Consider the following 22592-nt stretch of genomic DNA (forward strand, 5'->3'; position numbering starts at 1 on the left):
AAATATATGTACCTCTGTGTTTATTACAGTATTGTTTACAATGGCCAAGATATGGAAATAACCATCAATGGATGAATGGATAAAGAAGATGTGGGGTGTGTGTGTGTGTGTGTGTGTATACATACATTCATATATATATACAATGGGATATACTCATCCATAAAAAAGAATGAAATCTTGTCATTCGTGACAACATGGATGGACCTATAGGGTATTATGCTAAGCAAAGTAAGAAAAAGACCAGTACCATATCATTCACTTACAGGTGGAATCTAAAAAAAACAAAACAAATGAACAAACACAAAGACCCAGAAATAGATTCATAAATATGAAAAATAGATTAGTAGTTGCCAAAGGGGAGGAGGGTGGGGGAATGGGTGAAATAGGTAAAGGGGATTAAGAGGTTCAAACTCCCAGTTACAAAATAACTCACAAGGGGTGAAGAGTAAAGCATAGGGAATATAGTCAATAATGTTGTAATAACTGTGTAAGGTAACAGATGATAACTGTATTTATTTTGGCAAGCAGAGAATTATACAATTGTTGAATCACTACGTTACACACCTGAACCTAATATAATACTGTAAATCAACTACAATTAAAAAAAAGAAGTTGAGGCTCAGAGCTACTGTCTCAGAACTGTATTTCTTCCCCCACATACAGTGCTGTTGCTGACAAAGCATTCCCAGAGATTAAATTGTGTTTTGGGTGGTAAATTTGGGTTAATCTGTTCTCTGCTCCCCCACCCCTATATGGCCAGTAACGTGTATTTTTTTGGTAACAACTTTATTGAGATGTAACTCACGTATCATAAAGTTCTCCCATTAAATGTACCACTCAGTTCTTTTATTCACAGTTACGCAGTCATCACCAATTTTAGAATATTTTCATCATCCTAAAAAGAAACCCTGTACCCTTTAGCAGTTATCCCAGTCCGCTCTCGAGTAACATGTATCTTTGAACCATTCTGATGCCATTTTGATGTCTGTGGGCTGGCAGGCCAGGGACCACACACCCTATACATTTGGCCTCATTGGAAAAGTACTCCCACAAGGCAATTCAACTTCTCTTGACCGAGATCCACTTCCACGGTGCCTTGGGTAAATGTTCATCTTGGCAGTCAATATAACCCCATGCCTGTCCTTTCTACTCAAAGAAGCATATCAGAATACAAATGGATAAGAGTGATGGTATATTAAAACTGACTTTAAAAGTAAATCATCCTCAACCTTTGGTATAATTACTTGGACCCAGTTACCCACCTCACAATGGATGGTACTAATCCAGTGCATCATGATTCTATGGGTAAGGACAGTTGATTTTTTTTTTTTTTTTAAGATTTTATTTATTTATTTGACAGAGAGAGAGATAGCGAGAGCAGGAACACAAGCAGGGGGAGTGGGAGAGGGAGAAGTGGGCTTCCTGCCAGGCAGGGAGCCCGACGCGGGGCTCGATCCCAGGACACTGGGATCATGACCTGAGCCGAAGGCAGACGCTTAACGACTGAGCCACCCAGGCGCCCCAGGACAGTTGATTTTAAGTTTAGCTTTTCTTATGTTCTTGAAGAGAGATGGACTCTTCCCTGTGAAGGAAAATCATCTTCTCAGACAAGACACTTATCCAGCCTTCCAGATCAACCACAGAGCCCTGGCAATCCCAAGGCCTCAGATGTCCCAACCAGAGCTCCCCCATCCTTACCAACATGCTGACTCCATAATGCACTATACACCTGTTTTGTATTCATGGTGAAATGAGAAATACGGTACAAGATATGGTTTCACCCTCAAATAATGTATGCCTTAGCAGTGCAAATGAGCATAGTAACTATAATATTAGTGAAAAGGTGATTGGTACATAGAAGGGAAAAAGTAGTTGTTGGGTTTTGAAGAACTGAAAGATCACTTCTTGGTGGAGTCCCTATGTCAGGGCCTGGAACCATGAATGACAATGATTACAAGAGACTGCCCCCAAATCCAAGACCTTCTCTCTAGTTTCCCCTCCCCATCACTCACCTTGGATAGTCTCATGGAGTCCTTACCTACTGGAGGGCAAAACTCATTTACTCGGTTCTGTGTGTCTTCCAGCATCTAGGACAGACCCTGTCCTCATGGACACCGAGGAAAGGTTGCTGAATGAAAGTATATATGTTCATTTTTTTTAAGATTTTATTTGAGAGAGAGAGCACAATCAGGGGGAGTGGCAGGTAGAGGGAGAAGCAGACTCCCCGCTGAGCAGGGAGCCCAATATGGGGCTCGATCCCAGGACCCTGGGATCATGACCTGAGCTGAAGGCAGATGCTTAACTGACTGAGCCACCCAGGTTCCCCTGAAAATATATATGTTTAAAGATGACACTCAGCAAACTGCTATTCAGTGCCTTCTGATTATAATTAAATCTTTTACAAGGAGTGTGTGTGAGAGAGAAAGAGAGAGAGAGAGAAAGAGAGACAGATTGAGATAAAACTCTTTCTCCTTGTTCTCCTCAGAGTGGAGATGACTCCTCTGAAGAGGAAGAAGGGGAAGTAGATAGTGAAGTTGAATTTCCACGAAGACAGAGGTAAAACCAACAAACACATGTACTGCTTTCCGGGTAATGGGGAAAATCCTGAGTTTGGCATACCTTCTGTTCAGTCATAGGTCACCTTCGAACAACCACCTTATCGGGAGATTCGAATTCACCATTCCTGTTTTCCCATTGCCACATTTTGGCCGCTCACTATGCATGGTGGATCCTAGTTCATCAGAATTCATTTCTTAGGAACTTCAAGATAAGGAACATAAATTCGAATTCAGGGTTACAATTGAGAATGGAGTGGGCATTTTATGAGAGATGGCCATGCTGTTTTGTGGATAATGTGATGAGTTTCTGGTGTACCTTCCTGTATTAGTCTCTGGCTGCTCTAATAAAATACCACAGGCTGGTGGCTTAAATAATGGGAATTTATCTTTCACAGTTCTGGAGGCTGGGAAGTCCAAGATCGGGGTTCCTAGTGAGGACTCTCTTCCTAGCTTGCAGACAGCAGCCTTCTTGCTGTGTCCTTACAGGGCTGGTGTGGGGGGAGAGGGGTGGTATGGAAGAGAGGGGTGTGGAAGGGAAGGGAAGGGAAGAGATCTTCCTCTTATAAGGTCACAGTCCCATGGGATTATGGCTGTACCCTTATGATCTCATTTGACTTTAATTACCTCCTAAGAACCTATGTCCAGATTCAGTCACACTAGGGGTAGGGCTTCAACATATGAATTGGGGTGGGGGAGGTGATGGACACAATTCAGTCCATAGTACTCTCCATGCCTTTGGATAGTATGCCTCAAATTAAGTATAATTAATTAGGTTGAGTTGTCCTTCAGCCCAGCCTTAAAAATAGCTTCCTGCCTAGCCAGAAAGAATAATTTTGCTGGTAGGATTAAATTTAAGAAGGACCACATCCCCCTACTTCTAGAAGAAGAGCTGCCTTCATGGAGGAGTAGGGAAGCTAGTTTTCCTCCAAGAAAGCCTTTTCTGCAGTACACGGTCTGTTCTTGAAGAGTAAAGCTCTAAGAACCCTCCAGGAAGGCTTGTGTACCTGCCCAGAAACAGGAATTCTCTGCAAACTAAGAGACTCCTTTGGTAAATTGTATTCTGGGTCCCCACACTGCACAAAAATGAAATCTGTTCTCATCCCCTGAGCTACTCTTGCCACATTGCTATTGCTACCTTATTATCTCCTTGGTTTCTCCTACGCAGTGAGATTGGATCCCAGTAAAATGTCTTTTCATTCTCTGAACTCACTCTACTGACATCACAGTTACATTACTTCCAGCTTTGTTCCCATGACACACCATGAACTCAGCCCACTTAATGGCTTCCTGCCCTTCTTAGCTGCAAATTACTTGTATGTTTTTACTGCATGGTTTTGCTTTTCATATTATAACATTTTTCTCGCTATCTCCTGTTACCAGCCTTGAGATGTTGTATGAATCCTACTTTAATTTCCCTTTCCCGCACGGGCTCTTTTCAGGTTCCTTGATTCCCCCCACCACCACCACCACTCCCAACCTCAGCCTATCACCTGGCCTGGTCAGTGGCAAGCCTCAGATCATATGCCATCAAAATCCCTTTGTACTAAGAGATACAGAAAGATCAGACAATGACAGAGGAAAAAGGCAGTCTTCTTTTATTGTTTTGTTTTGAAGCCAATGTAAGCTAACAGCATTCTTATTTACTAGTCTACTTATAAACAACGGGAAAGAAATGAACTTTTGCAAATTATCCCGCCCCCTGCCTGCCCCCCACAGATTTGGCCTCATCTGAGCTAAACTCACGTGTTAACTGGAATGAGCCATTAACTGACAAGGCAGTGCCCCCAGCTGCAGAGTGAATGTTCCTCCCAAGCTCATCCCCACTGAGGGTCAGCTGATAGGGCAAAGGCACTTGGCCTTTCAGGGCTGCCATGCCCAATAGGCAACGCAGCTGGGGTTGAGGGAGAGGTAGAGAGTGACACGGAGCGGGCTCTGAGTAGACCCAGCCCAACTGAAGCTCTGCCTTCTCAGGTGATGTGGCCTGGAACAAGCCACTTTCCTTCTCTGGCTCCGGTTTTATGTCTGGGAAATGAGTTAGGCCAAGAATCTCCCAAGACTCTCTTACGTGTAAGAATCTGAGAGGTCTGTGCATAAGAAGCAGGACGGCTCCACACCATGCGTGTGTGTGCACGCTGTGACCCGACCGGCTGAGGTTTTCAAAGACCAGTGGTAGCCATCGGCTTTGGAATATAGTGTTTAGCCACATAAACATACAAGCCAAATGAAAAGGGCGAGTCACATTTCCTTCTCCTTTGCTTGAAAATTAAATAGCGTCCATCTATCTGTATTCAAATCTCCCTCGGGGGTCGGGAGAAACCTAGATGACCTCTCGGCGAGGCTATGATTGACAGGCGAGGGAAGCGAGGCTATGATTGACAGGCGAGGGAAGAACAGCAGTTGTGCCTGTGATGAAGATCCTCTGGTTCTTTGTGGTTCTAGGCCCCATCGCTGTATCAGCAGCTGCCAGTCGTATTCCACCTTTAGCTCTGAGAATTTCTCTGTGTCTGATGGAGAGGAGGGAAATACCAGCGACCACTCCAACAGTCCTGATGAGGTAGCGGACAAACTTGAAGACCGCCTGGCGGAGAAGCTAGATGACCTGCTGTCCCAGACGCCAGAGATCCCCATTGAGATATCCTCGCATTCAGACGGGCTCTCTGACAAGGAGTGCGCTGTGCGCCGCGTGAAGACGCAGATGTCCCTGGGCAAGCTGTGCGCAGAGGAACGTGGCTACGAGGTGGGGCTTCTCCCTCCTCCTCTCCTCACTGTAGCTCTTTGGGGTCAGAGCATGCCTGGGTCCCTACGGCCTTTATAATTATCATTTAGTATATGAGATAAAACAGGTGCCTCCAAGAAGTAAGTGGAGTACAGAGATACACAGAGCTCCCCAGTCAGGGCAGGTCTCCCAAGTGAGACTCAAACATCGAACAGCTCAGGCCTCCTTCATTCTAAGATTAGGTCAAACATCACCTGCTCCTGACCCCGTCTCGCTCCTCCATGTCCCACCGTCCCCTGGATGATGCTCTCATAGCACATGGGACGCTCGAGGTCTTGCACAGCACAGGACTGTCCCTGTCTTGGGAGGCAGGATAGTGTGGTGGCCGAGAGTGCACATGCACACCCAGCCTCCGACGGCCTGGATGCCAAGCCCAGCCGGGGTTCTCTCCTGGCTGCCATGCTGGGCCAGCTGCTAACCTCTCTGTGGGTCAGTGCCCTCGTCTGCAAGGGGGAGTGATGACGGCATCTGTCTCCTAGAATGCTTGTGAGGATTAAGTGAATTTCTAGACGTAAAGCCGTTACAGCAGTGCCCAGATCATAGCCAACACTCTGCAAGCAGGGCTGAGGTGGTCCTGCTGTAACTGCCATCATCATCATCGCTGTCATCACCTCTCTAGGTCTTCTTTCTCCAGAAACCCGGCAAGGGCGGGACCTGGGCTCATTTACCTTAGCCAGCAACCCAGTATGGTGCCTGTCATGTGGGAGGTGTCCGAAACGTGTTTACTAAATGATTGCCCAAATGGATTAATGTTTTATTTTGTCTCGACTTTGCAGAATCCTATGCAGTTTGAAGAATCGGACTGTGACTCTTCCGATGGAGAGTGTTCTGATGCCACAGTTAGGACCAATAAACACTACAGCTCTGCTACTTGGTAATGGAGGAAAACCCATCCTGAAGATCTCATGACTATACTGGCATTTCAGATCGTTCCCCCCCTCCCCCCAGACTCTTTCCCCTCTCTCCTTGCTTTTTTGTCTGGGAAGAGAGCTGCCCCATCTTTCTTACCCCTAGAAATGAGCTGCAATAACAGGAACATGAGACTTCGCAAATCTCTGGAAAAAAATATCCAAATGAAATTAAGTCTCACTGAACATTTCAATCAAGAATGGCAGGGATCTATTTTATTGAATATTCTAGCTACTGTAACATTGATATTTATTTTTGTTTGACATTTTAACACTTTGTACTGTAAAGAGTGAACTATATATGATATATAGGGAGAGACAATAATTCTTGCAAAAAAAAAAAAAGAGAGAGTGAGAGAGAGATAAAGGAAGAAAGAAGTGGAATTTAGGAGCAACATCGTTGGGAATTTGTGGGGCCAGGAGGTATTACTGCTACTTGAACAGGGGACCAGTTTTTTGGCCATAAGTGACTGAAGAAGAGCCAGAGCAAGACATATGGATTATTTTAGAAAACAAAGAACAACGAAGGAAAAGCAATTCCAGGTAACTTGTGAACAGACCACGTTAAGTTCAACCAGCTTGTCCAAACAGGTGATGGAAATGGCCTAGAAAAGATTGATGACCAGATACTTGCACCCAAGGCCTTTGAGGGCATGTGCTTACTCTAGGAGGAAAAAGACAACTACACCTGTGGAAGCTGATTTCATTTTAAAAATCTGAAGCAGCATCTGGTAGTGAGACTTACAGATAGCGTCAAACCTTGTCTCTGACAAATACTTCCCTTTTTAATGCTGTCATCGTCATGACCTTGACAAACGTGTGACCTTGACCAGTGTGTTGATTTTTCAGACTCAAGTGCCATTTTCTTGTAGCCTATTTCCTTTCCACCTGTTGACCACTTCCTTTAGGAAAAAAGGCGGGGGGTGGGGTGCTGATAAGAGAAAAAGGGGATTTACAACAGTATTAGAAAAGCAAATGTGGAATTTGTGAAAGTACATTCTAACAGTGTCTCAGTTCCACCTCGTGCAGAAGATGGGACCGCCCCTCTGTGGAACCAGGTTGCTTGTCTACTAGAGTCATATTCATTCAAACAGAACAGACTTTGAAGGCAGCTAGCACGTGTGTGAGTCTGTCCAGTGTCCAACCGCAAACCCCACCCCCCTCGTTTTCATTCATTAACTCATTCCATCCGGGAAGCTTTAGGGCCCGGCTACCCCTAGCAGGCACAAAGGCAAAAGAAGCGACTGGCAAAAGGCAACCCCTTTCCCACCACAACAGCATTTTCCTGAAATGCAACCTGTAAAGTGTATTTTACTGCACTCCGGATCAATGCAGTTTGGAACAATTGGATTTGGAAATTTCTGGAAAGAACTGATGCCGAGCAGCAGTTAGAAAGATCTGACACTGTCCAAGGCATGAGGTCCTGCTTGGCTCCGGGGTCCTGGGCTTTGAAAAGCACCCCAAGGTACTTCAGGGTGCCTTGGCTTCAAGGAAATTTTTATCTAGAATTTTATATAAAAACAGGTGTTGGCCTAGTTTCCGTCTCTTTCTCCAAGAAAGGTTACTGTCAAATAACCTCTCTAGGCTCAAGACCTGAAGACCCTGGCTCAACTCTTTGACACTGCATCACACTGGACGTTAGGAAAGACTTACACATACAGGTATTAAACTATTTCCAACACAGATGAAACTGTTGCCCCCCCCCCTTCCCTCGGTATCACCGATTGCATCAGCCAAAAAGGAAAGGCGGAGGGATTTTAGAGCAGTTCCTTTTTGCTTGTTTGATCCCTCCATTTGTTTACATTTTATGTTGAGACATTGATTTAAAATTTAGTGTCTATAATTTATAGCTCTTAGGTAGGATGAAGGAGAATGTTTAACTTATACAGAGAGCAGTATTGTTTGCGTTAAATTATTCCATTTTGTATAAATTCTGTAGCTGGACTACATGAAAGATCTTAAGTTATGGCATTATTATCACTGTTATTTTATTTTATAATAATTATTCTCATTTTCTGTCGATCAGAAGGTGTGGTTTACAGCGTAGCACAATGATTGTGTGTATTGCTAACCATGAGTCATGATGGCTTTTTATGATCTTTATGAAGGAATGAAAATGGAACTGCCATTTGGGAGCTCCCTGGTATTCATCTTAGTTGTATTCCCTCATTTTCTGTGTGCAACAACAATCATCTGAGGATGCGGGTTCTGCCCTGGAGCCCGGTGGGTGCACTGTGGTTTTGACTTGATCCTAAAAGCTCCTGGGTGGGCAGATGACTGAGTGGATGGACAAATACTTCAAAAGCTGTAAACTTTCTCAAGTTCCTTAAGAAATAAAATCATGGGACTACATTAGAAGCAGAAAGAGAATTATTTAGTGCCCTGGGAGGAACTGACCTAGGGGGTTGCCGCCCGGGGCCCGTAGGTCAGGCAGCGCCGGGAGCGGGCAGCAGGTTGTCCTCTCCTTCCTACCGGGTCCCATAGCACCAAACTCTTTTTTTTTCTCCTGGCTGGGAATAGCAAAGAAACATTAAAACAAAATGACATAAAATGCCTGGCTGTGATGTCATCCAGTAAAAGATGAGAGAAATTCTAGAAGGAGGCCTAGTCACTTAGAGGGTCATAGGGCTGGAAAGGTACCTCGAAAGGCCAGAGTTTCCATCCTTGGACTTTAGACCCACACTGTCCTCTGACTCTCTCTGCTTCGTTGCTTCTGGGAACAGAGAGGCTACAAGTCTACATCCTCTTTCTCTCTAGCATAAAACACACTTCAGCTCGTCCAGTTCTTGCCCACCTCTAGTGGCAAAAGAGAAACATGAGGGTCAGCTTCTGTCTTAGCACCTTTCAGTGATGGTCTTCCTAGAAAATCTGATACCTGATACCTCATAATTTTGATGTTTTTTTGAGTTACCATCTTGACTGCCTGTCATGATTATGCCATATATACCCATCTGGGTTACTGTTATGAGCATGCTAGGCGAGCAGACAGTGTTGAATCTTTAGTCATTCACCGTATTGTCAAGAGTTGCATAAAGTTCCACACTGAACATTTTTATTTTTAGTAGAAGTGACTAGAGGCTTCAGAAGAGAACAGTGTCCATAGTCTAGGTGAAAAGCCTTCTCTATCCCAGCCTGGCCCTTCACTGCCTGCCTTGAGCTAACCAGGACAGTTGTGAATCGGTGTGTGTTTCTTTGAGAACAACTTCACAGTCATCTGAAGAGTGCTGCATCCAGAGCTCAGGGAATCGAAGAGTGGATTCTTCAGTCCTCAGGACCATGCAACATGCTGTAAGGAGCCTCACAAGACTATGATTTCAAGCTTCAGTGTTGATTGAAAGTTTAGCCCCCTTGGGATGAGCGTTCACATTCATTTAGCATCTGTTTTTGACTGACTGCAAGATAATGGGTTTTGTCTTGCAGATGAACATTTGGTTCTGATTTTCATCTATTTCTAGATCATGTCCTCTGATAACAATTCCTATTAAAATGGCTTAGCAGAGGGACTGAGAAGCCGACATCCACTTTGAAATAATAGACCTTACCGCCAGTGAAGTTTCAACCTGTTCGCAAGATTGTGGGAGCTCCTACTCAAAAAGGGTAGCGATGCTAGCTAGCTCTGCTGTAAGATGATTTGGTACAGCCTACTTGAATTTCAGATACTTAAAAACTTTAGTATCAACAAATCATCCTTCTAGAATTAAGGATTCTTAAAGTAGGACTTAGTAAATACTAGACATACATTTCAGAGCCTCATTTTTGCTAAATTTCCCTCTCACCCCAGGTAATAGATGTGATGGTATTGGATTTTCCTGGTACCAACCCAATTTTAAATGCCCTCCTCTACTATGAAGAATTGACATCCTTTCCATGTGAATGCAGCCTTATTGATCAAATAATTTACTTTTTTATCCCCATGCCCTTTTGTCTCAAGTTTCCCCCTTTTCGTAAAATGTTCCCACTTGAACTTTCTGGAACTGAACTCTCCAGAAGAGAACATATTTGGAACCCAAGGACTTCCTGCCCTGCCCTGCTCTGCAGTATAGTGTGTTTTGTTTTTCCACTAGAAAAAGAAACCAGAAACCAAACTACTACTGCATACCGCCATCTACCACCTCCACCCTTGAACACCCAAGACTGGTGTTATTTATTGATCGTCATATTCTTTCCACAGCCTCAGAACCTCTCACAGCAGGGCACTGGGGACAACTACCACTTGATTGGAATTGGTGTGTAGGGGGAGATCTGTTTTGGCATCCCAATCCGAAGCTCATAATTAATTTTCTCAAGGCGGTTTGATATCTTGAGTTAGCTCTGAAGGGAGAGTGACAGGATCACACCAGTGTCCTCCTTATGGAGCCCACCCTGTGGCTGTTGGGGCATCAGCACCATTGGCAGGAAAAAAGGCCACTTGCTTCCGCCCACTGCCCTTTTGGATGACAATTCCAACTGAGTAATTTCCAATCACTGATGAATGGAATTCCAAAGTGTCTCTGCATTTACATCATTTCATTGTGTTCAGTAAGCATGTTCCTCCCTCCCCTTCTATGAACAAAGTTAATACGTTAAGTCCCAGTTACTTCTTTCTTAGACTCCGTGAGGCTAATGTACCAAAACAATGTGATATTCTTTTTAAGACTTTGACTTGTACTGTTGGTATGAATTTAGTGCCTTTCCAGGCAGCAAGATTTTTCTTCTTCGCTGATTTCATAGAATAAATGCCCTAGTATATACTCCTACCACCAATGTTACCAACCTCATAGACTAGCACCTAAGAATTACATTAGTCGGCTTGTTTGCATGCTACCGCCAACATTGCAAGCGCCTATTCAAACTGGAATGAACAAGGTTGCCAAGTGGAAGACCCTTCTGGAACCCGGAACACTTCTCAGGGACAAATGGCAGAAGAAGGGGAGCTCTCAAAGCACTGCTTTGAGAAACAGGGTTACCTCCAAAGAGTTGGGGTAAGGCTTCTGTTAACTGTCACGTGATGAGGGCATCGTGGCAGGATTTCACAGAGACAGGCCCCTCCGTGGATGCAAGGCCGCTGTAAGGAAACCTCCAGCCGAATGCCAGGCTTACTCCCTGGAGCCACTTCACCGCACTCGGGAGCGCTGGCCCCTGGCCCCAGGTTGCTGCCCGGTGTCCTGGCAGAAAGGGTCCTCCGATGGTGCCACGCAGAGGGCCCCACAGTCAGAATGTGCCAGCTCTTAGGAAGATGGCCCTCAGGGACCGTATCACCTGGGCGGCTCTCCACCACTTGGATTCTTTATTGCAATAATTGGAGTTCCTATCAGTTTGGAGCAAATTCTTTCCTGTGGTTAAGTCTCAAAATGAGCTTCCTCATCTGTCTCCCCGGGGTCTCCAGTCCTGTCAGTCCCCCGCTCCCTGTGGTTTCGGACGCCAGCTCCATTTGTACTGGGCAATTGTACGGTGAGGGGAACGGGAGTGACGATCGAAGCAAACCAATGCATGGAATTAAACAAAAAGTGTGCTTCACTCCTTTCTGGTCCTGTCTTTTCCTAAGGTGCTATGTGGGTCCTGACAGCTGCCTTCACCTGTCCGGGCACTTGTCAGAGCTTTCGGGAAGGGAAGACTCGACAGGCAGGGTGTCCTGCGGCCAGGAAAGCCGGGGGTGGAGAAGCTGGTTTCTGTGGCTCTGTTGTTTCAGACACACCCACAGAAGGAAGGGAAACCGTCGTTTTCTTTCCTCATAGTCTCTTCTTGTTTTGTCACAGCCTGGACAGGTGCCCTCCTGCCTTCCCACGGCTTCCCCGCTGCCCATCTTGTAGGTCCTCCTCTGTTCCTAGTGACCCCACTATTGAGTGAGTGCAGAGAAGAAAAAGGGGAAAACAAAAATCTGGCATCCAAAGAATCATAGTGGTGAGAAGCCTCCCAAGAGTGGAAAGCTAAAACACCATTTTGGATCGTCTGCTTTTCAGCCAATCCTAATTCCCACCGGCAAGGGGAATGGAAAGTTAGCAACATGTCCAACACACACCACACAGAACATTAATATCCATTTATTTGGGAAATTGCTTTACCTGTAAACTCACAACTGGTAAGGCACATTGTAGCAAAATCATGGGGGGAGAGACAAATACAAGGATCTGTGAAGGGCAAAGGGCACATACTTGCAGTAGTGTAGAAGACGCTGGTTTCCCCCTTCTCTCCTCCTCCTCCAGAACACAAAAAGCTACAGATTTCACACAGCCTTCTCCTCACGCCCCCACTCGTTACCAAGCTTCTCTGAAAGCAACACATCTTTAAAAATGAAGTTCTTGTTGTGTTTTTTTTGGATCATACCATGTCCCTAGAGCACAGCTTGGGAACTGATGCTTCCTACTGAACAGGAGCATTCTCAGGAATGCATGTAGAACAGTGGGCCAAGTGAAAGCCTTGGCAAGACTTTGGCCAAGCCAGATCAAAACCCAGCACGTGACGCCCAAAGGCAACAGTTCCGGTAAGAAACGATGAGTTACTCCTGTAGGGTCCGGGATCCCAGAGCTGGTCAGTTTAGGTGCCAAGGTCCTTGTGTCCCTGGCAGCATTAACCCAGGCCTGTGCCCGTTCAATACCACAGCTGCAAGAAGCAATGACAGCTACAGAACATTAAAACGTCACACAACAAATCCAAAACCCAGTTTCCCTCTTTGGATTAAAAGATAAAAGTATTCCTCAGTTATTCTCAACAAATGACAACATGAAAAAAAATAGAGGGCACACTGGCTGATAGCTGAGTATACTGAATCCATTCTCCTAGCAGGAGGATGGAGAAAGGGTTCATACACAGAAAGGATAGATTAGAAAATGTACTGATAGTCATTTGGTTCAAGTGAGCCAAGGACGCTGCCCCATTCAGACAGGTAAGAATTTCTCCAGAACATACCTAAAACACAGAGTTTGCTGCATTCGTATTTAATCTATTTGCAATCAGCTTATTTGTCAGGACATGCAGCTAAGAGGTTTGACATATATGGTAAGGTCAGTGCATCTGAACACAAAGAGCATCACGGAGATCACTGTGCATTTGAGCTGTACGTGCAAGTTCTGCGCAGTTCGTCAGCTTGTTTCCCTTGGTTTATGGAAGAGGTAGCTCATCAGCAAAAAAGTAGTACACAATACTCTTCGAGAGGCTAACAAGATGAAGGGTAATGTCAGTGATGCGGGTTCACGTCATCATTTATACCACGAACACCCACTAGGGACTTAACAGGAGAACACCTATCACAACAGCCTACCACTTAGAAAAAGGGCACTCTGGACAAGGACAATCAGCATCTTCTCCTAAGGCAGCTCAGGGCTTGGCAAGAGGCAAATACAACAGACCACCCTGAGTTCCTTGTTATTCAACAGAATATAAATAGGGTTTTCTAGAAGGCCATCCGTTTCACAGAGTGTCCTGCTAAGCCAGGACTGGTTTGAGGACCTGGTACAATCCCCCTTCTAGGGCACAGAAAGTCCTTTATGAAAACACTGCACACAGATGAAGAGTGTCCAAATCACCTGCTGAGGGTAATTAAAAACAATGAGGGGCTGCAGAGGACCACGCCATCACACAAATAAGCAACAGAGTCCAAGGACGTGGCAAACAAAAAACCAAGATCACGTGTCCTTTCTACTATTTAGGTGATTCGCGTTGCTTATTTCATTCAAATGCAGGTCCTTCTGACTAAATTTTTTAATGAGGGTTCCAGGAACTAAGGCCACCAGGGCAATGGCCAAAAGCTTGAAGACTGTTTCCCAGGAGAAAAGAGCATCCAGAGAGGTAAGAGTTGACAGGATGGAACCTGTCTGCACACAGATAAAATTGTACGGGACCAAACCTGGAAGAAAGGGAAAGAGCCTGTTACCAGGGGCAGCAAGATGAGAAACAATAACCCCTCAGAAACGTCCCCAGGAATTCACAACCATGACTTCAGATTTTTTTTGCCCAACTCCTGACCCCTAAGCACATTACCTCTTTCCCCTCTCCACCTCTTCCCCTCCTTTCCTCACTTCCCATAAACTGCCCTGTTTAACAAAAAGACTTGAGATGATTTACAAAAAATGCATGTGGTACAATAAGATAAAAATATTTTTAATAGGAAACAAAAAAATAAATGAAGGATACAGGAAATCAGGAGATACAGTTAGTATCTGGGTTCTGAGGACCCAACAGCCTAAGTAATGAGAGGCACCAGCATTATGAGATTTATAATATGCATAAGATAAAAACAAGTTTCTCAGAAACAGCACTACTTTTGCGTTCTATACTGTCTCTAAGAGATCATCAAATCCACTGGATCCCCGAGAAGTCTGACTGGTGGCCAGACAGGCTGGCTGTTTAACAATCCCCTGGGGAAGCTGTTAAAAACACATCCTTGGGCTCCCCCCACCCTCCCCCAAGATTCTGGTTACCTGGGCCTGCAGTAAAACCCAGGAACCTGCATCCTAACAGCTTCTCCTGACCGCCACTCCTGAGACTAATTGGTTTGAGACCCCCTGATCACTCAGTCCTCCCCTACAGTAGACGATGCCTCAAGATCACAGAGCACTCAAGGTCACACAGCTTGTCAGAGAGGAGACTGGAAGCCCAGTCTCCAGAGTCTTTCCCAGCCTCCTGCCACCTAGGTAATCACAGGCTGCTAACTGAGGAACCAAGACACTTTATCTGAAAGCCAAATGACCGGAATGAGCTGTGGTCGATTTTGCTTCGACTTAAGATCTCAATTTCTCTCTCAAGCGTTCCCTATTACTAGCAGCTGCTCAACCACAGATTTGTTCTGTCCGACCTAGAAGTCCTGAGTAGTCAGTCTTTCTCTCCATGCTCTCAAGTAGGTTTACGAGAAGCACTCCTTGCCTTAGGCTTCCAGGGGGTGGTTCACCTCCAGTGTGAAGACAACAACAGTCACTGACTTTACGGGCTGATCCAAGGCCCAGACCCGGAGAAACCATGCTCTTGTCCCAGCCCCTCACCTGGCCCAGTTGCTCTGCTCCTTTCTTCAGCCTCCACCCTTTCTTCACCCACACCCCCTCACTCCAGCTCAGCTTTCCTGCTAGCATTTCCTGAGACCTGGCTAAGGGCCAAGTGCCTCATTTTCCACAGAGGATGCTACCAACCCCAGGGCCCAGCACAGTGCTGGCCACACAGCAAGCGCTGAATACCGCTGTGGGATGAACTATCCTTACTTTTCCCCAAAGTAGTTTTATGGGTTTTCTGTTCAGCCCTGAGCAGATTTGAAATCAGGAATGATTACTGGAGGTCGCAACTCTTGATGCTGTTCTTCACAGCCCTGGGCTCTCAGAGGCAGACACAGGCCCATGTGGGTAGGCCTCCGACACGGCAATGCTGAAGACTCAGACTTACCCCACCAGCTTCTTACCAATCAGAACAGAGAAGAAGAAATGCACAATCGGGATGTTCAGAATCGGAGCTGAGAGGTTCAAGAACCAGTTTGGCGTCATGGGGAAAAGTCTCAAAAACAGCAAGAAAAAAAACAGGCTATTTCTATTCTCCTCCACCTGTAGCCAAAAAAGACAAGGCCATTAAGAAGCAGAGGATCTCTAGATATTGAAAATCTGATAGCACCAAGCACTGTTCTAGATACTTCATATATTCTGTTCCTGAATCTCCCAACAAACCTCCAGGGTAGAGACTGTTTCCTTCATTTTTTTAAATTAAGATTTTATTTATTAATTTGACAGAGAGAGCACAAGCAAGGGGAGTAGCAGAGGGAGAGGGAGAAGCAGGCCCAATCCCAAGACCCTGGGACAGGGGCAGACACTTAACTGACTGAGCCGCCCAGGCGCCCCTGTTTTCCTCATTTTTATTTATTTTTGTTTTGTTTTGTTTTTTTTGTTTTGTTTTGTTTTCCTCATTTTTAAAATGGAAGTACTGGGGCACCAGGGTGGCTCAGTCGTTAAGCATCTGCCTTCAGCTCGGGTCATGATCCCAGGGTCCCGGGATCGAGCCCTGCATCAGGCTCCCTGCTCGGCGGGAAGTCTGCTTCTCCTTCTCCCCGTTCTGTGTTCCCTCTCTCGCTGTGTCTCTGTCAAATAAATAAATAAAATCTTCTAAAAAAAAATAAAATAAAATGGAAGTACCTGAGACTCAGAGAAGTCAGGAACTTGCCCAAAGTCACAGAGCGCGTAATGATGAAGCTGGAATTTGATCCCAGGTCTGTGCCTCATGAACAAAACAAAAGGAGCCCCTAAGAGCTCCAAAGCAGGGCGGGGGGCCACGGTAGGAAATTCCTGCCTGCACACCCCTCAGGGCCCTGAGGTGACCGTCAGGGGGCCCAGCACTCGGTTGCGGCCCCTCCCCTTACCTTCCTCTGCAGCAGGGACACTTTCTCAGGAAAGTAGGAGACCACCAGCTGCTTGCCAAAGACACTGGAGAGCAGGTAGCAGCATGTGGCGCCCACTGATGTCAACACACAGCACAGCAGAAGCCCCAGCCATGGTCCGAACAAAGCACCAGCTAAAATATTCTGCAAAAATAAAACAAACCCCTCAGCCGTTAGAACATCTGCTGGCTACCAGTCACCTTGTACTGGGGCCCAAGAGTCAGAGGTTCCCTCCTCTTCCAGTGATTTTCCCAACCCACACCCAACTCCCATTCTAAAGGGGCGAATGAGCAGTGATGACAGGGCTGGGAACTGTACCCCTGGCCTTGGTCTCTTCACCTTCCAGACAGGGATGAGGTGAACACTTCAGAAGGCAGGAGAACATTCTCTGGGACAATATGGGTATACAGCCCCCCGGGCTGCTGCACGGGCTGTGGGCAGTCCTGCGGTCAGGAGTGTTCCAAGAAGGGAGAAATGCAACTCACACGTTATTGTTACCATTTTAAATGAACAGAAACCATGAATTTTCCTTCAGTAAGACCACCTAAGCCATATAAAACGTCCTCTTTCTTTGCTTCCTGCTGGAATTACATCTGTGGTAGAGAACACTGGGGGTTCCATGTTGACCAGAGCTCTAGCTGACACTCAAAAAAGTCTTAGATTAAGAAAAATGAAAAGTGGGTGCCTGGGTGGCTCAGTCGGTTAAGCGACTGCCTTCAGCTCAGGTCATGATCCTGGAGTCCTGGGATCGAGTCCCACATCGGGCTCCCTGCTCGGCGGGAAGCCTGCTTCTCCCTCTCCCACTCCCCCTGCTATGTTCCCTCTCTCTCGCTGTGTCTCTCTCTGTCAAATAAATAAATAAAATCTTTAAAAAAAAAAAAGAAAAATGAAAAGTGAATAGTGAGCAAATACATCCTAAATACAGTTTGGCCAGTAGACGTCACCCTGCCAAACATGGGATCCAAGAGAGAAAGTAAAAGGGGAACTTCCAAGTGAGAAGGTGGGGGTCTGATGAGCACCTACTATAAGTGAAGTGCTTGACTACATGTCTTATTTCATCCTTACAACGACCCTGTGTCACATGCCATCCTTACACCATTCTCGCGGGGAGAGATTAAGTATCGTGCCCAAGCTCCTCCACTAGACAGAGACAGGATTCACTCCCAGGTAGCATCTGACTCTGCCCTGAATAGGGATCAGCTCAAGAGGGGAGGCAGGGGGCGCCTGACTGGCTCAGTCGGTAGAGCCTCTGACTTTGATCTCAGGGTGGTGACTTTAAGCCCCATGTTGGGCATGGAGGCTACTTAAAAAAAAAGAAAGAGGGAAGGCAGCTACAGAGGCACCTCCAAGAAGTCAGTCCCAGACCTCAAGCACCACACGCCTCCCTGTCTCTTTTGACATGGACATGTTTGCTTTTCTTCCAGTTTCCAGCCCGAGCCTGGAGTAAAGATGCCAAGGCAGGAGAAAAAAGCAGGACGGAAGGAAGCTTTCAGGGTCTCCTGCTCAGTCACTTAGTCATTCAACAAGTGCTGAGGGCCACTGTGCACCAGGCACCATCACCGAGCCAGGTGCTCTCCACGCACCGTTCCATTTAACCCTCCACACGACAACGCGCAGGAGTAGCCCCAATTTCCAGATGAGGAAACAGAGTTGGAGAAGTTAAAGGGTTGCCCGTGGTTACACAGTTGAGATTCAAGCCCACCCCAAGCCCTAAAATACACACACATTGACATGAAACAGCTGAAAATGCTGTGGGGAGGACAGCAAGGTTCCTCCTTAGAGCCTTAGGCAGCAACTGAACAGAAGCAGCCCGCAGCGAGAGTGCATACCCACGCCCAGCGCCACAGCTCCGAGGGCGGTGGGGGGGGGCAGCCTGGGGAATCAGGACGATTCGTCCTCCCCACACCCTCCCCACGCAGAGAGGTCTCCCCGGCCTCTCCAGCCTCACATCACCATCAACAACGTGCATTTGTTCGTCAAACATCTGGGAAGGCACTTCCCTGAGCCGGGCAAAGAAACACAAAGCTGAGAATCAGGAATGGGCCCAGTTCTCAAAGAACTCAAAGACTAGTGGAGAACACAGATTTTCAAAAAGTAATAGAAAACGGTGCCAAGATGCAGAACGTTCCGGAAGCTCCAAGAGGAACAGCCGACCCAGCCCGGACTGTGTGTGTGTGTCTCCGGGACAGCGCGCAGCCATCAAGGCCTTGGAAACAAGAGGAGAGGCCGACTCCGGGGCCAGGCAGACACGGGTTCAGCCCCCCAGCCCCGCCCCTCCTCTCCCTGTCACCTCGGACAGTCCCTTCCCACCGCAGTGTTTCCTTATCTGTAAAATGGGATCATGACGCCCACACGCTAAGGCTGCTAGGAGAGTTAATAAGGTCAGGAAAGCAACCAGGACAGTGTTTGACCCAGGGGAGGCTGTCGACAAAGGGCCGCCACAGTACTCTTCCTCTGGACTGTGTGATTTGCAGCCTAAGGGCCCCTCTGCAAAGACAGAAGGTGGATTCCTGGTGGGCACAGAGGAGGGCAGGGCACTGACCAGGAAGCTGGAGCCAGGGATGGCAAAGCCCTGCTTGTAGAGGTAGGCGCCGCAGAAGAGCAGGAACACGCAGGCCGGGTGCTCCTTCCGGTACTCTCGAAGGACCTCGGAGAGCTCCCGCAGCTCCGCCAGGTCTGAGGGGAACCACAGTGACCTGGGGATTTGGAAAAGCGCATGGAAACGTGAGTCCAGATCGGCCTAGGACCTAGGAAAGTCACTTGTGCCTTCATTCCAAAGTAGGTTTATAAATGTGCCCATCATCTGGTTTGCTGGGAATGCACACACACTGGGAGCCCAGGGTGACGGGGAACCTGATACCACACAGCAGAGGAAGACAGAAGAGCCCTGGTTTGGGAAGCAAGACCTGGGTTAACATCTCAACTCTGCTGCTATCCAGCAGTGTGATCTCGGGCTAGTCCCTGGGCCTCAGTTTCCTTATAGGAAAAAATGAGTGGTAAGTGCCCTTTTAGTTCTCAGGTTTTATGATGTATTCTTAAGAGGCAAACGCATTCATTTTCAGGCAAGAACTAAATGTCCTAAATTGGCTTCCCTTCATGGAACGCCCCCTCCCCCACAAGCTTCAGGCCAAGGACAATTGAAACTTCACAGTGCTCCCCAGTTACTAGGTAAAAAGACTGTTCTATCAGTCACTAACAGGCCAATTAAAGACTCTCTGGGAAAGTATATCTGTCCCAGACCATAAACATAAGCTTCTTGGTAACATGTCAGGCTTGAAACCAACCCTTTCAAAGAGGCTCCCCCCTCCCCAACTCTTTATCTGGCCCTTAGGGCATTCTGAACCCTGTACAAGGGTTACGGTGCAAAGGCTACCTTGCCTCTGAGATAAGAGTAACCCTTGAATCCATCAATGATCAATTATGAGCAAACCCGCCTACTTGTCATCAGAATGTTTCTCTTAGTACGTCTGACATCCACAGCACAGCCTTCTCAACTAGATCAAAAGAATACTGTAACTGAACACAGTTATCCTCATATTCAAATATAAGTAACATCCTTGCCAACGCAAGGCTGTGCCAGGCACACTTCCATAAACTTCATAAACTGCATGCTACACTCCCGGGGAATCAGCCCGGCGGCGCCGCCTCCCGCCCCACCAAGTCGGTCATGAGAAGGCAAAAAGGAGAGACAGCCAGGAAGACGCGCGGACCTGATCATTAGTTCGTGAATAATTTAAAGTCCATGCAACACTCCTGAAGACCGAATGCCTGCAAGCCCCAACGGCAGAGCTGACGGGAAGCGAGATGGGCTGGGGAGGACGGAGGAGGGAGGCTCATAGCAGTTGTGGAGAGGGGGGCCGCCGGTCCACCCTGGGGCGAGGGTCGGGTTAGGGCTGGGCCCGGGAAGGCGACGGGCGCACGGCTCCCGCGGCGACGCCACCGCGCCGACAGAGGCGCGCGAACGGGCGCCGCGGCGATAAGACGCCGCGTTTCCCTCTGCAAATCAGCGCCCTGCGTGCAAAGCCAGCGATCGCGCGCCCGAACTGCACACCGCGCAGCCGGCAGCCCCAGCCAGGGCCCCGACTCCCATCCACCCCGCCGGCCCGACACCGGACGGATGCGGCCGGGCCACCAGACCCCGATCCCCAGTCCCAGAACCGAAGCCCCCGCCCCCGACGCCTCCGCTCCCGGAACCGAATCTCCCACTCCCAGACCCCCTCCTCGGACCTGGCTCCCTTCCTCTGACCCGAACGGCGGCCCCCGCCACGCACCTGCCTCCGGTCTCCTCGCCGGAGGCCAGCGTCCGCCCCCGGGGCAGTCGCGTCGACAGCAAGTACAGGGCGAAGGTGGAGCCGACGAAGACCAGCAGGAGGCCGAGCAGGGGGCGCATCTCGGCGCCCGCTCCCGGACCCGCCGAGCCGCCGGGGAACCTGCAGCCAGCTCCCGGCCCGGGGCTGCGCGCGGCCTGCGCCTGCGGAGCGCATTCACGGACGGACCGGGGCGGGGTCCGCACCAAGCCCCGCCCCTGGACCCCGGCCCCGCCCCCGGCCTGGGCTCCGCGAGCTGAGCGGGCTTGTTGAGATTCCAGCCGAAACCTGTCTTGCAGCAGCTCTACTGTGCGTCTGCCCTCCTTCCGTCTGCGCATCTTTTTCCATGTTTACCTCTGTTTCTTTCTCTGCTTATTTGCAGGCTCTTTGCCAGGCGCTGGGAGATCCAGAGGTGATTCACGAGCCCTGCCTGCAGCGAGCTTGCAGTCTAGTGCTCAACACTCTCTTGTCCACCCCCAGCTGTGATACAAAGCAAATACAGCCAGTGCTCCAATCAAGTGCGGTGGGACGGTCATAATGACCACAGAAATAATGAAAATTACTTTTTATTGATTCCATTATCCCTACCCCTCACAACAATCCGGCAAGGTTGGTATTTTTGTCTTTATTTAACAGATGAAAAAATCTGAGTCTCAGATTAAGTGACATCCCCAGAAAAGAGAGCCCTGATTACTGTTGCGGAGGACCACCTGAGCTAGGGCGTCTCAAGCTCTTTGTTGGTCTCTGATGGCTCTGGCGGTAGTCAGCTATTTTGTTAACAGTTCTGGTAAAACTGCTCATCATAACTTCTGGGCCCGCTGTGCCTGCTCCAAGCCATGACCTATGATTCTAAAGTATAACTTAAACTGATCTCTGGAATATCCCGCAGGAAGGTGGCAGCCTGGGCTGTGGCCACAGCTTTTTTTTTTTTTTTTTTTTTTTTTTTTTTGAGAGAGCAAGGGGAAGGGGGAGAAGCGGACTCCCGCTGGGCAGGGAGCCTGATGTGGGGATCCCAGGACCCTGAGACCATGACCTGAGCCGAAGGCAGACCCTTAACAGACTGAGCAGTAACTTTCTATTACTGATAAGTCTCTTGACTTTCTTGAGTGAGGTTTGGGGTAGTGGCTATAATCATTTTAAGAATAATAAGAGCGATTGTTAGGTATCCTAGAAAACATGCATCAGTAAGGCCTCCAACTATTAAGACATTCATAAGCCCAAGGCTGGTGATCATACCCACAAATGAAAATGTATCCCCCTGGTGGGCAGAGGACTCCAAATGTTAAAAGAGAGAGAGAGAGTCAGGATTAGAATCCAAGTCAACCCGGGTACAAAACTAATGGTCCCACACTGCGTGGATTCATGGAGGAGACAGGGTTTGAGTTTACCTTAAAGGTGAGCAGGATTTCCACAACAGAGAAAGGAAGGAGAGGGTGAGCTAGGGGCCCAAGTAAGGCACCAGAGTCCAGTTTCGTGAAGCCTAAACTATATGAGAAATGACAAGTTGGAGACAAACTGGAAAGCATTGGAAGGCAGGCTCGGGAGCTGGATTTTTCAATATTGTGCATGGTGAGACAGGAACAGAGGTGTTAAACAAGAGAATGATTTAGTTCCCGTTTTAGGATGTTTGCTCTGGCAGATGATTAGAATACGTTCTGAGTGGGTAGTTGCAACTGTCCTAGTGAGAAAGGATGCAGGCTGAGACAGGACCACAGCAAT

The 22592-nt window shown here is 47.7% G+C and overlaps 2 protein-coding genes across 3 annotated transcripts in view; one reads left to right on the top strand and one right to left on the bottom strand.

Annotated features, from left to right (window-relative positions):
- The window catches only part of MAP3K13 (mitogen-activated protein kinase kinase kinase 13), a 165665-nt gene extending 159283 nt beyond the window's left edge, over positions 1 to 6382 (top strand). The window contains exons 17-19 of the mRNA XM_034999750.1: positions 2486 to 2556; positions 4998 to 5295; positions 6111 to 6382. Coding sequence (XP_034855641.1) covers positions 2486 to 2556; positions 4998 to 5295; positions 6111 to 6212 — 471 coding nt within the window. The 3' untranslated portion in view covers positions 6213 to 6382. The remainder of the gene's footprint in view (positions 1 to 2485; positions 2557 to 4997; positions 5296 to 6110) is intronic.
- Positions 6383 to 8753: 2371 nt separating this feature from the next.
- TMEM41A (transmembrane protein 41A) lies at positions 8754 to 21034 on the bottom strand. Of its 2 annotated transcripts, none has more exons than XM_034999751.1 (5): positions 20838 to 21034; positions 19109 to 19262; positions 16549 to 16710; positions 15604 to 15742; positions 8754 to 14064 (listed from the first exon to the last, which is right to left on the bottom strand). In XM_034999751.1, the coding sequence occupies exons 1-5, from the start codon at positions 20954 to 20956 to the stop codon at positions 13844 to 13846; spliced, it is 795 nt and encodes a 264-aa protein (XP_034855642.1). In that variant the 5' UTR covers positions 20957 to 21034; the 3' UTR covers positions 8754 to 13843. The 2 variants fall into 2 exon arrangements, with proteins under 2 accessions (XP_034855642.1, XP_034855643.1); XM_034999752.1 differs by having other exon boundaries at positions 13825 to 14064; positions 15588 to 15742.
- Positions 21035 to 22592: the final 1558 nt, after the last annotated feature.

Source organism: Mirounga leonina, unplaced genomic scaffold (assembly GCF_011800145.1).
Source record: "Mirounga leonina isolate KUSES-001 unplaced genomic scaffold, KU_Mleo_1.0 Mir_115, whole genome shotgun sequence".
NCBI lineage: Eukaryota > Metazoa > Chordata > Mammalia > Carnivora > Phocidae > Mirounga > Mirounga leonina.

Coding starts and splice junctions, on each gene's coding strand:
- TMEM41A (XM_034999751.1), bottom strand. CDS start 20,956: ATGCGCCCCCTGCTCGGCCTCCTGCTGGTCTTCGTCGGCTCCACCTTC. Junction 19,263..20,837: donor GGCGAGGAGACCGGAGGCAG/GTGCGTGGCGGG, acceptor CCAAATCCCCAG/GTCACTGTGGTTCCCCTCAG. Junction 16,711..19,108: donor TCCCTGGCTCCAGCTTCCTG/GTCAGTGCCCTG, acceptor TTATTTTTGCAG/AATATTTTAGCTGGTGCTTT.